The sequence below is a fragment of the Silene latifolia genome, chromosome 5 (assembly GCF_048544455.1).
Source record: "Silene latifolia isolate original U9 population chromosome 5, ASM4854445v1, whole genome shotgun sequence".
In the NCBI taxonomy this organism is placed as follows: Eukaryota; Viridiplantae; Streptophyta; class Magnoliopsida; order Caryophyllales; family Caryophyllaceae; genus Silene; species Silene latifolia.
Genome location: NC_133530.1, coordinates 46,370,820 through 46,384,839, shown reverse-complemented (window position 1 = coordinate 46,384,839; position 14,020 = coordinate 46,370,820). Strand labels below are relative to the sequence as shown.

Below are 14,020 nucleotides of genomic sequence, written 5' to 3'. Positions count from 1 at the left end.
TAATAATAATAATAATAATAATAATAATAATAATAATAATAATAATAATAATAATATATGGCCCGCTGATGATGATGATGATAATAATAATAATAATAATAATAATAATAATAATAATAATAATAATAATAATAATAATAATAATAATAATAATAATAATAATAATAATAATAATAAGTCTCATCTGTTTTTTGGTTGTGATTATGCAAAGGCTGTTTGGAAGGAATTACTTGAATGGACGGGAATTCATAGGACAGGGATGCATCTAAAACAGGAAGTTGGTTGGATTAGCAGTAGAAAACATAATAAGCACTGGTCTTGCAACTGGTTCATATGCACTCTTGCCACTACTGTTCATCTGCTTTGGCATGAACGAAACCAAAGGCTTTTTGAAGCAAAGGAAAGAAACAAGCTCACCATAATCAAGCAAATCAAATATCTAGTAGGATTTCAACTGTTAGCCTGTAGTAATGATAAAGTTTATAATGATATAGTAGAGCATCTCAATAGTTAGCATCTTTTGGCTCTCCTAGCCAAAATAGTGGATAGTTTGTAAGACTTCTCCCTTTTAATTACCCATGATTGGATGAATAAAAGTGGAGATAATTCTCTTGAAAAAAAAATAATAATAATAGAAAAACGCTTCTCTCTCTAGTCTGTTTTAGAGAGATTTTTCTCTCTAATTTGGGCGTCGCCATTGTTGCTTCAGCTCCTGCCATGGCTCGAGGGAGGGGTCGCCCTCCAAAATCGCGGACTTCTTCTGATTCCTTACTAAATTCCGATTCTAATGGTACTGATTTCACTCTCTCTCGTTCTGTGGCTAAATATCCCCTTCGTACTCCTGTTTCTTCGCATGATCACCTAGATGATAATGATGATTATGTTAATGGTAATTGGCCTCCTAGATCTCCCATAATTGTTAATTTTGTTCCTTCTGTACCTATTCATGGCTCCTCTGTTTCTGCGGGTGCTTCGTCTGGTATTTCACCCCCAAAAACAGGGGAAGCCATTGTTGCACCTTGTACTGCACATAGGATAGATGGTAATTATGATGGACATGTTATTGGCCCTAGTTCTGTTGGTGGTGTAAACTCTGTGAAACCTAAAAGCTGGGTAGATGTTACTAAGAAGAAATCTCAAGTGGGAATGAGCTTGTTCTTCCATGAGGGTAATGCGAATTCCACTGAAATTGACATTCATTTGGAGGAAATTGAGGAGGAAATTTCAAGGTGGAAATACACCCTTATGGGTAATGTTCTTGGACCCAAACCCACCCTCAAACAAGTCACTGACTATGTTTATAAGAACTGGAATCATAGTCCTTTGCCTTTAGTCCAGTACTTTAAAAAGGGTTGGTTTAGTTTTAAGTTTGATTGTGAGGAGGACATGTCTGAGGTGCTTAAGAGGGGTCCTTGGTTTATTGGGTCTAACTCCCTAGTGCTCACAAAATGGCCACCATCTTTTTCCTTCACTATGGAAAGTGTCTTAACTGTTCCTGTCTGGGTCCTCCTCCCTGACCTGGACCCTTAGATTTGGACTGATTCAGTCTTAAGTAAGATAGCCAGTAAGTTTGGTAAGCCACTCTTTGCTGACCTCAATACCACTTGTAAGGCTAAGCTTTCTTTTGCCAAGGTGATGGTTGAGGTGGATGTTTCTCAGGATTTCACTGAACATGTCATCATTAATACCCCTTATATAGGCCAATCTATCCAAAGGGTAGTGTATGAATGGGTTCCTTACTATTGTAAGACTTGTAAGAAGTTAGGGCATTCTGATTCCTCTTGTAAGAAGAATAGACCTACTGAACCCAAGGAGGCCATGTCTTCTGATAATGCTCCTAAGAAGATGGGTGTTGCTCCTCCTAAGAAAGCAGCTATAGGGAAAATAGTAGTGGTAAAGAAGAATGCTAATAATAAGCATACTGTGGCTCCTTCTGTTCCTAACCAGCCTGGTCCCAGTGTACCTTGCCCAGATAAAGCCTCAGGATGTCACTTGCTAGGTGGTACCTCAGGGCCTCGGTCTGAGTGTGCAGGATCTGTGCAGGAGGATGCTAGCTCAGAATGCAATGTGCTAGGCTCATCCTCCCTGGCTCAGACTACTGTCACTCCCTCTAAGTGTCCTGAAATGCACTCAGGATGCCATGAGCTAGGGCAAATATTTGGGCAGGTCCCTGTTCTTTCTAGTGCTGGCCATGATTTGGAAGATGGGGAAGCTGTGTTGGTAACTTTTGGAGTGGCCATTTCTATAAGTGAGTCTGCTTCTGTGGTCTCTCCTAATAGATACCAACTTCTCACTGGTTCTGAGGAGGAGGATGTGGTCTTAGTGTGTGCACTTGAGGTGGAACCTCCTGATAAGCCCTCCCCATGATAATCTCAACCTGAAACATTACAGGCTTTAATAAGTCTCATAAGCATCTAGAGGTTCTTTCTTTTATAAAAAAACATAAAATTGATATCTTAGGTCTCCTGGAGACAAGGGTGAAGAAAAGTAAAGCTCCTAGGATTTTGAAGAATAAATTTAGTAAACTACACTGGTTTACTAACTACAATCAGCATAATAATGGTCGTATTTGGCTCCTTTGGGACCCCTTACTACCTCCATTGACATTATAGAGGAACATTCTCAGCTGCTCCATTGCAGAGTGAAACATTTTGCTACTGGTAGGGTCTTCCACTTGTATGTTGTTTATGAGAGTAACAGTCCAAGTGTTAGGTTTGATCTCTGGAATTCTATGAGTGCCTTTGCTAGTCAGGTTGGCCCATGGGTTGCCATGGGCGACTTTAATGTGGTTAGATACTTTCATGAAAAAAATCAGTGACTCCCCTCCTGATCTTTCTGATGTTGCTGAGTTTAATTCTTGTCTCCTGAATTGTGACTTGGATGATATGCAAGGGACTGGCTCTGACTTCACCTGGTTTAATAACCAGGATGTTGCCATCAGGGTCTATTCTAAACTTGAAAGGGTCCTTGTGAATTATGACTGGTTGCAAACTTTTACTCAGTCTTCTGCTCAGTTTCTTCCCCCTGGCATCTCTGATCACTGTCCAGCTGTTCTAACTTTTCACAATGACCCCATTCCTAAAAAGCAATTCAAATTTTTGAACTGTTGGGCCTCTCACCCTGATTTCAGTATTATTGTTGCTCGTGCTTGGGACTGAAACATATCTGGAAACCCTATGTTCAGGCTTATGGGAAAACTGAAAAAAGCTAGGTTATCTCTTAGGGAGCTCCATTCTACTACATTCTCAAATTTAAGTGGCAGAGTGGAGGCTATGGAGACTTACTTAGCCCGGTGTTTGAAAGAGTTGCATGAGGATCCTCTCTCTGCTAATTTAATTGCTAAGGAAAGGGAACTTTCTCACTCTTTAGCTGCTCTTAAAACTGCTGAGTATAGCATGTTAACTCAAAGGGCAAAAATTTATGACGAAGTATAATGACATCTGCTCCAAGTACCTTTTCTCTAAAATTAAGGCCAGGTAGCAATGTCAAATTATTGGTGAGATCCATGACACTAATGGCATATTACATGTTGGCCCAGCTGAGGTTGGCCAGGCTTTTGTGGATTACTATAAAACTCTTCTTGGAACTGCTTCCCAGGTCCAAAATATTGATCCTGACATTATTGCAAATGGCAAATGTGTTGAGCCTGCTGATTTTGATATCCTAACTAGACCTATATCTGTTGAAGAAATAAAAAATGCCCTTTTCTCCATTGGCTCTAATAAGAGCCCTGATTTAGATGGTTTCTCTGCTGGTTTTTTCAAGGCTGCTTGGGATATTGTCTCTATGAATTTTTGTAAAGCTGTGAAGGAGTTTTTCAAGTCCTCTTTCATGCCAAAGCAAGCTAATGTTATTGTACTTTCTCTTATTCCTAAGAAAAAAGTTGTTCAATCTGTTAAAGTGTTTAGGCCAATCTCCTGCTGCTCCATTATCTACAAAACTATTAGTAAAATCCTGACTAATAGACTGCAGTGTATTTTGCCTAAGCTTGTTGGTATTGAGCAGGCTGCTTTTGTGAAGAATAGGAGTTTGTTTGAGAACATAATGCTTACTCAGGGGCTTGTCAAAGGGTATCAGAGGTCCTATTTGTCTCCTAGATGTATGCTTAAGGTAGATATAAGTAAAACCTTTGATTCCCTCCAATGGGATTTTATCCATAACATGCTTGTGGCCTTAAATTTTCCCCCCACCTTTATACAATGGATAATGGGGTGTGTTACTGGCTCTTGATTTACCATCAAGATCAATGGCTCTAATCATGGATTCTTCAAAGGTAAGAGTGGAGTGAGGCAAGGTGATCCTCTTTCTCCTAGCCTTTTCATTCTCAGCATGAAAATTCTTTCAAGGTGTTTGAAGGTTATGCGTAAGGAGCAGGATGTTTTATTTCACCCAAAATGTGCCAAACTAAAGATTAATCACCTTGTTTTTGCTAATGAGCTCATGATCTTCACAAGGGGTGACCTACCTTTTGTTAGGAAAGCTGCTGACATTTTACATCTTTTTTCTACATGGTCTGGCCTCTATGCTAGTTTTGAGAAGACTGAAGCTTATTTTGGTGGTATATCAGCAAGTCTTAAACATGAGATTTTATCAGAAATTGGTCTGAATGAAGGTGTTTTTCCCTTCAGGTACTTAGGTATACCTGTCCATCATGCCAGGCTGACTCACAGTATGTATGATGGTCTTGCTCTTAAACTGGCTGATCTTCTGTATAGATGCTCCTCAAAATACTTATCTTATGCTGGCAGGATCCAAATTATAAACTCTGTGATATTTGGATTGGGATATTTCTGGGGCAGTAGTATTCTCCTCCCTAAGGCTGTTTGCAATTTCATGAATAAGGCCTGTAGGAATCTGATCTGGTACTCCTCTGAATCTAGGAAAATGACTTTCAAAAGTTGGTCATCTATATGTCTTCCCTGGTCAGAGGGGGTTTCCAAGTTAAAGATTTTGAGACCTGGAATAAAGCCTCTATGCTGAAATGGCTTTAGCATATTGATCATGGGACTGGTACGATCTGGACTACTTGGATCAGGTGTTATTTCCTTTCTGCATCAAACATCTGGCACTTACAAGTCAGAGAATTCCATCCTGAGAGCCTTAGAGGTGTTCTAAATGTCAGAGAATGGTGTGCAGCTAAAATGGGTAGTTTGCAAAAGGTGAAGGAGCTCCTCCTAAACTGTACTGTCAGAGGGCATTTCTCTATCAGTAAAGCTTATGAGAATCTTAGGCCTCATGTATCACCACAAGTCTGTTTTAAAGCTGTCAATAAGAGATGCATCATCCCCCGTCATAGAATCACTCTTCTAATGGTTGTTCAAGAGAAGCTTGCTACTGCTGAGTTGCTTAATTCCAGGGGTCTTCATATCCCTAACAGATGTTGTTTGAGTAAGGCTGCTGGTAAGAGCTCTCGACATCTGTTCTTTAACTGTAGGTATTCTAAGGAGCTCCTGTCCCTCATTGCCTCATGGACATGGCTCACTGCTACCTCCAATCAGCTAAAAGAACTCCTTATCCTGATTATGCGTTGCCAGTTCAGGAAACCTTGGCTGAAGAACTGGATTCTCTGTTGTATTGTTGTTGGCCTGCTGCTGTCTACTACATTTGGGCAGAACGGAATAGACGACTATTTGAGGGGCAGGAGAGGTCAGTGGTTGTCCTATAGAAGGAGGTTCAGTTTGTTGTGACTGTTTTTGTTCTACATAAGTCTCTTGTGACCATGCATGATGGTTTGCTTGAGGCTCTAGGCTCTTAGTGTGATGGTAGTTTCATTTTACTTGTTAGTGGAGCTTTTGCCATAACCTAGTGCATATGCCTTGTAAGAAAACTCATGTATCCTCTTGAATATATGAGAATATCTTTTCTTGCAAAATAATAACAATAAAAATAACAACAACAACAACAACAACAACAACAACAACAACAACAACAACAACAACAACAACAACAACAACAACAACAACAACAACAACAACAACAACAACAAACAACAACAACACCAACACCACCACCAACAACAACAACAACAACAATAACAATAATAATAATAATAAGAGTAATTTAATAATTACTCCCTTTTAGAAACCACTTTTCTAAAATTACTCACTTTTAAAAACTTTTTAATAATTTACTCCCATGAAATGTTTTAGGTCAAAAATTGCACCCAATTTGACACTCCGGTGACATATTCCGTCAATATTTTAATTTTCTGATTTTAAGCCTATTTTTATGACGAAAATGCCCTTCTACCCTCTTATACTATATTCTTACACTCTTCTCTCTCCTTTATACTCTTCACCTCACTTCATTCATTCACCCTCTTCTTGTAATTTCCCCATTTTTTCCCAATTAAGGTTACTCAGGAAGGTCCGACAACTCCCGAAAAGGTGATCCTCAACCTCAAGGGATCCTTTACCCATGAACTCATACACCAAAAGCCTCTAAAGCCCTTCAGCACAGTAACTCTCGATTTACCTGCAGGCTGTTCCTGTCTAGCTGCTTTACTGCAACAACCTATAGCAAAATAATGTCTATTATGTCTGTAGTCCAGTTTGTTTCCTGGCAGAAATATGTGAGAGAAAAAAAGAGCCTGTGTTCATTCACCTGCTTAATTAGGATTATCGATGAAAGCCTAGTAAACTTTCCCAAAACCACCTTCACCGAGTAAGTTTTATTTTGTGATTTGGGTTTTAAACACACAAATTTGGGTTACAATACTACTTACAAACCCAGAAATTATACTTAAAAACACATATATTAGGGTAAGAAACCCAGTAATTTGAATTAAAACCACATAAATTAAGGCAATGAACAAATAAATTTGTCAAATTAAACCCATAAACTAGGGTTCATAAGTCACGACATACAAAATATGACTATGAACAAATAAATTGATTCGCAAAAAACCCAGAAATTGATTTGCAAACCCAGAAATTAGGGTTTACACTTTACAACTAACAAATTAATACCATAAACATGATTTTGGGGAGAAAACTTACTGTTATGAATCTGGAATAGTCACAAATTAGGGAAGGATTCACCAAGCGCAAATTTGGGGGAGAATTTTTGAGTAAAAATTGGAATTTTAATGTCAATGAAAATGAAAGAGATGACTGAGAGTTGTAACACGTGAATGTTGGGTTAATAAAACAAGGGCATAACGGTCCTAAAACATGACTTTTCACCGGATTGTCCATTTGGGTGCAATTTTTAACCTGAGAACATTTTATGGGAGTAAATTATTAAAAAGTTTTCAAAAGGGAGTAATTTTAAAAAAGTGATTTATAAAAGGGTGTAATTATTAAATTACTCTAATAATAATAATAATAATAATAATAATAATAATAATAATAATAATAATAATAATAATAATAATAATAATAATAATAATAATAATAATAATAATAATAACAATAACAATAACAATAATAATAATAATAATAATAATAATAATAATAATAATAATAATAATAATAATAATAATAATAATAATAATAATAATAATAATAATAATAATAATAAGTGGCTCATTGGTTAAGAAGTTGGTGTATTAGTTTGAGGTCTAAGGCTCGAATCTTATAGCAATCAATTTTCAAGCGGATCCAGAAATTCTCTGTTTCTCAGGATGCAGGGGCTCGCGCGGCCGCTTGCATTTTTACTAGACTTAGCTTTGCTATTGCTAAGGGGTTGGGAGCCCAGATTGTATCTCGGTTGCCCACCAATTTCTTGTAAACTTTTGATTGGTTAATAAAAGTTTGCGCTTTTTATAATAATAATAATAATAATAATAATAATAATAATAATAATAATAATAATAATAATAATAATAATAATAATAATAGTAATAATAACAGTAGTAATAACAGTAGTAATAACAATAATAATAACAATAATAATAATAATAATAATAATAATAATAATAATAATAATAATAATAATAATAATAATAATAATAATAATAATAATAATAATAATAATAATAATAATAATAATAGTAGTAGTAGTAGTAGTAGTAGTAATTGGATTTCCTAATAGTAATAATAATACTATATAACATAGTTTCCTAAATACCGTTCTATATGACCTACCTTATCACTATAAATAGATGGCATGACCTAATTAGAGACCTTATTCACTCATAAACTTCATAATCTCACAATAAATAGAGAGAGGGATATTTAGAAGGGAGAAAAGAGAAGAACTCGGCTTATATTATCGTCTCAAGGTAAGATCGTCTTATATTATAATGTATTGATTTTCTAATTGTTATAACTCGTAAACTAGACTACCGTATGACGAACTAAGACCGTCACGATGACCGTAGATCACCAGGGTTTGACTAGGACCCATAGTTGACCACTGTTGACCGTCGGTAATGGGTGTTTGAAGGGGTTGTTGTATGGGTGGTTGCATATGCGGTTTACACGGTTTTGAACCATAACTGAGGCATGACTGACCTGGGCTCGGGTGTGGTGGTGCATGGTGGTGAGACGACCATCAAGGGGAGGTTATGGGTGGATAAAGGTGGCGGCTTGGGTCGTTGTTTCGCCGGAAAACGCAGGGGGTGGTGGTTTGTAATTGAGACCGTGTTTTAAGAAGAGGATTTAAACCCACTGGACTCGACTCGAACCGTGACTGTTTTGAGACAAGACTTGGGTGGTTGGCTCCGGGGTGATTAGTCGACCATATTGGTGGTCCTAGGGAGGCTGAAGGTTTCACATGGTGCAAGGGATGAGAGAGTTTCGCGAAAACAGGGGAAAACAGGGAGTTGTTGATTATTGTTTAAACCGTGTATGTATTAGTAGATTTAGGAACTTCGCTCTCGACTTAGACCGTGGCTAGGATGGTCTGCTTCTAGTGAGTCCACCGTGGGTTAGAGGAGACCACAGTTGTGGCTGCTGGTGGCGTGTGGTGGTATGTTGTGTGTGTTTGGCGGGTTGTGTAATACTCCGTATTTATGAGTCTTGGGGTACTCTATCGAGTAGGCCTTACTCTGTCGAGTAAGGGAGTTTTGCGAAATAAAATAGTTTCTGACCTGTTGGGTACTCGATCGAGTAACTACGATACTCGATCGAGTAGGGGGTACTCGATCGAGTACACAGGGCTACTCGATCGAGTAGCCGGTTTACGGAGGTTGTTTTCTCGGGTTTCGTTAATTATGCGATTAAGGTATATAATCTTTTCGTCATTCATTCTAATCACTTTTCTAAAACCTAAATCACTGTGAGAAGAGAAAGCAAACTACGTTCATCACCTTAATCGCATTGTTAACAAATCCCGGAGCTTGAAAGGTCGGATTTCACTTGTCTTTACACCGTTGTAATCCTTGCGTCGAGGGTAAGACCTTTATACCGTTTTTATTGTATTTCGTCAAAGTTAGTTAAACCCTAATATTGGGAATTGGGGATTTTGTTGTGTTATGTGCATAGTAGTAATTATGTGCTTGTATAATTAGGAGGAGGATTCGTAGAGGAAGCTTTTGACTTGTTTGTGAGATCGTCGACAATTGTGCTTTCCGGGTAGGGTTTCCCTACTCGATTACTTACATGTGGTGTGGTGTTGTCTGTAATTAGTATAGTTGGTTGATTCAGACGATGTTGTGATTGTGATTGTGATTGTTTGTCTGTGGTTCTCGAGATGCGTTCTCGGCTGAGTGGAGTCACTTACGGGAGTGGCTTCACGCCCTAGTTTCGCCCTTCGTGGAACCCACCACGGAAGGGGATGTGCACATTAATGGGACAGGGTTATCGCTCGGTATGATGAACGGGGCTTAGGTGGGAATGGCTGCGGTCCCCCACTGGCAGGGCTGGTCCAGTGGACAGTCGGAGACGGAGATGGAGTGGAGTGCTTGATCATATATGATTGTTTGAGCTGTGTTGGTTACTGTATTGTTGATTATACCTCTTGTGTAAATAGTACTAACCCCGGTGAATGTTTTGAAAACCTACGGTGATCCATTCGGGGATGGTGAGCAGATATTGAGCAGGTATGACATGAGTACTGGGATAGCTGGGATTGCCACGATCGGATGATAGAAGTCTTCCATTTGTAGTTTAGCGCTTTTCATATACATTTCGATTAGTTCATGAAGAGACCGTTTTGAGAACATGTATTAGTATTTGGTTTGGTTTTGGATTGTAACCTTTCGCTAAAGTATTACTATTTAAATATCGTTTCATTATTGTTTATTTGATTATCATTGCCTCGGGTAACCGAGATGGTAATGTCCTTATACCTGAGTGGTCCTGGTAAGGCACTTGGAGTATGGGGGTGTTACAAAATGGTATCAGAGCGACGATCCTGAAACCTGTAACCAATGAACCCAATGAATATAGGGAGTCAATTAAAATGAACCCGGGGTAAAGGTTGTAGGAGCTAATGCAAAGGCTTGGGAGACGTCCTAAAGTCGCGAACTCGCCCTACAATTTTGAACCGGTCACATGGGGGGAATTCTCTGTTAAGTCATATGTGTTGTTTGTTCGCTGGTGTGTGGATGTGATGAGGTGTGTTGTAAATGTGGGATGTTTGAAGTAGAAGTTGAGAATATGAATGAAATTGAAGAGATATATATATATAGAACTGTGTTGGAATGAGAAGCATGTTGAGTGATTACTATGTGGCATTAATAACATGATATAATTGTTGTTAATCGCATGAGCAGTTGAGTAGCATAGTATGCATAATTAAGAAATGATATCGTGTTTATAAGTTGTTTTACATGTTAGAATATGTTATGGCATGCGGGTAGCATATTCGAGTTAGCATGACTCGATCGAGTGGGACTGACTTGATCGGGTGGGTTTTTGACGTTTTTACGACCCGGTCGAGTTTTAGGGTACTCGATCGAGTAACTAGGGGTACTCGATCGAGTAGGGGTCACTCGATCGAGTAGCCCGGCTACTCGGTCGAGTATGTTTGAGGTCGAAGGTCCGTTTGTGTTAAGAGTCGAGGTACTCGATCGAGTATGGGAGGCACTCGATCGAGTAGCCACTTACTCGATCGAGTAGGTTGGGACACTCGATCGAGTAGCACCTGGGTAGCCTGTTTTCGTGTTTTGAGGTTTAGTACATGTGTTTATTTCTACCCTTTCTTATATATAGCTTCAAGATGCCGCCTAAGAGAAACGCTTACTATGCGAGAGCTGAGTCCATGAATACGGATGATATTGTTAAGATGTTGGAGCACCAGGATGCTCTTACGGAGGCCTTAAAGAAAGTGAATAAGGATAAGGAGGTTGATCACTCTAAGATCAACCTTTACATAGCTAGGTTCAACCCAAAGGAGTACAAAGGGACCGAGGAACCAAACCTTCTTGACAACCGGCATCGTGAGATGGAGAATATACAGACCCGGTTCATTGTCCCGATTAGATGAGAGTAGAGCAAGCTGCGTTCTATCCGAGAGAGGCAGGTGGTGAGTGGTGGGATAAGGTGAAAGTGAGTGCGAGAGAGATGTATGCTAACCAAGGCTTACCTGCTATACCTTGGGATGAGTTCCGTAGGGCTATGAGAAAAGAGTTTGTGCCGAGCATGTGAGAAGCAAGGCGAGGGAGGAGTTCGATGGGTTCAAGATGACATCGACATGTCCGTGGCTGAGTACTATAAGAAGTTTAACGAGAAGTCTAGGTATCTTTGAGGACATGGGATTGAGTGATGAGAATCGCGCCGAGGTTTGATAGGGGTTGACCCCTAGGATCATGGATAAGCTACCTGTAGGAGTCCTTACCGATGTTAAGGACGCTTATGAGAGAGCCGGGAGGGCCGAGAGGTTAGTGGAGATGGCTCGGAGAGGTCCGGTGTTGAGAAAAGAAAGGTTGAGAGTGAGGGTGGTGGCCAATCTAGTCATAAGAAAGGCAACCACAATCAAGCTAAGGGGTTTTCTCATTGGGTCGGGGTTTAGTGTTGGGGCTTCCTTCGGGCGTGGCCGCGGGGGTAGCGATAGATTGGGGTGTGACTTGCTTTGGGCCGTGGCGGTGTCGGCCACAAGAGACATGAGTGCACGAGTGTGCCCGGAGCTTTTCGGGGACGGGTCGGGAAGTTATTCTCGGGGACCGGCACGAGTTATGCGAGCAAATGACCAAGTGGGTCATGGTCTAACCGGGGGAGCCAGAGCTATCAGAGTGGAGGTAACCGCAACGGCGGTAATTCTTATCAGAAACCAGCTACGAACAACAACAACAACAACAACAACAATCAGGGGTCGGGTGCTAAGCCGGCCACATCAGCCAGTACTGTCCAGGGAGGTGGACAGAAGACCAGTGGAAAGCTGTTCATGATGGACAAGAAAGCTGAGGAGGATGCACATGTTATCACTGGTACCTTTCTTGTTAACGGTATTCATACCTTTGTTTTGTTTGATTCGGGGGCTTCCCAGTCGTTTGTATCATCGAGTCATGTTAAAAGGTTGGGTTTGAGAGTTTATGAGTCTGTAAGTGAGAAAGTTTTTATACCTTCGGGGGAGTCTGTATCTTGTGGGAGGTTGTTTAGGGATGTGTCTATGATAGTTGGGCAAGTCGACCTACCGGTAGACTTGCTAGAGTTTCCTTTTGACGGTTTTGAGATGATAGTCGGGATGGATTGGCTGGGAAAGTATAAAGCTAAGATAGACTGTCATCAAAAGAAAGTGTCTTTGAGAGGGCCTAAGGGTATTAGTGTGTCTTATCGTGGGTTTTTAGTCAAACCCAAAGTTAAGTTGATTGCAGCTATCACGTTGAAGTCCTATCTGAGGAAGGGATGTCCTTTGATCTTGTGCCATGTGAGAGATGACCGGATAGAGAGTCCGACAGTTGACGAGATACCAGTGGTGGGAGAGTTTGCCGATGTTTTTCCTGACGAGATTCCGGGGTTGCCACCGAAGAGGGAGATAGATTTCACCGTTGAGTTGAAACCGGGGACGGGGCCAATCTCTAAGGCACCGTACCGGATGGGTCCTAAAGAGATGGAGGAGCTCGGAAGCGATTAGATGATCGATAGAGAAGGGATACATTATACCTAGTGTATCGCCGTGGGGAGCACCCGATTCTTTTCGTGAAGAAGAAGGATGGGAGTTTGAGGTTATGCATAGATTACAGAGAGCTGAACCGAGTGACGGTGAAGAACAAGTATCCTTTGCCAAGGATAGATGACCTGTTTGATCAGTTGAGTGGTGCATCAGTCTTTTCCAAGATTGATTTGAGGTCGGGGTACCATCAGGTGAAGATTAGAGAGGTGGACATACCAAAGACGGCTTTCACGTCGAGGTATAGTCACTATGAGTATGTGGTGATGCCGTTTGGGTTATCTAACGCACCGGCCGTGTTTATAGATTTGATGAACAGAATCTTCAGACAGTTTTTGGACAAGTTCGTGGTGGTGTTCATCGATGAAATCTTAGTCTACTCTAAGACTAAGGAAGAGCATGAGGAGCATCTGAGGATCGTGTTGCAGACGTTGAGGGACCATGAGTTGTATGCTAAACTGTCCAAGTGTGAGTTCTGGTTGGAGAAAGTTGCTTTTCTGGGGCATGTGATCTCTAAGGAGGGAGTAGGCATGGATCCCAAGGCAAAGATTGAGGCAGTGACAAAGTGGGAAGCACCAAAGAATGTCGCTGAGATTAGGAGTTTCTTGGGTTTAGCTGGATACTACAGACGGTTCGTGAAAGATTTCTCCAAGATAGCTAGACCTATGACGGCGTTGATGAGGAAAGAGAACAGGTTTCGTTGGGATGAGAGTTGTGAAAAGGCGTTCCAAACATTAAAGGAGCGTTTGACCACAGCTCCTATCTTAGCATTGCCTGAAGGGATCGAGAACTTTGAGGTTTATACAGATGCCTCAAAGAATGGGTTGGGATGTGTGTTGATGCAGAACGGTAAGGTGATTGCCTATGCTTCTAGGCAATTGAAGCCGTATGAGGAGAACTACCCTACACATGATCTAGAGTTGGGTGCGGTGGTGTTTGCTCTCAAGATTTGGAGACATTACCTTTATGGGGCGACCTTTAAGGTATTTTATGATCACAAGAGTCTCAAGTACATCTTCACTCA

The 14,020-nt window shown here is 40.5% G+C and overlaps 2 protein-coding genes across 2 annotated transcripts in view; both read left to right on the top strand.

Annotated features, from left to right (window-relative positions):
* Window positions 1-2,783: 2,783 nt before the first annotated feature.
* LOC141655320 (uncharacterized) lies at window positions 2,784-3,158 on the top strand. Its single transcript, XM_074462406.1, has one exon. The coding sequence runs from the start codon at window positions 2,784-2,786 to the stop codon at window positions 3,156-3,158; it is 375 nt and encodes a 124-aa protein (XP_074318507.1).
* A 30-nt stretch (window positions 3,159-3,188) lies between these two features.
* LOC141655319 (uncharacterized) overlaps window positions 3,189-14,020 on the top strand; it is a 72,291-nt gene continuing 61,459 nt past the window's right edge. The window contains exons 1-4 of the mRNA XM_074462405.1: window positions 3,189-3,428; window positions 3,598-4,110; window positions 4,243-4,922; window positions 5,036-5,646. Of these exons, the coding sequence (XP_074318506.1) occupies window positions 3,189-3,428; window positions 3,598-4,110; window positions 4,243-4,922; window positions 5,036-5,646 (2,044 nt within the window). The remainder of the gene's footprint in view (window positions 3,429-3,597; window positions 4,111-4,242; window positions 4,923-5,035; window positions 5,647-14,020) is intronic.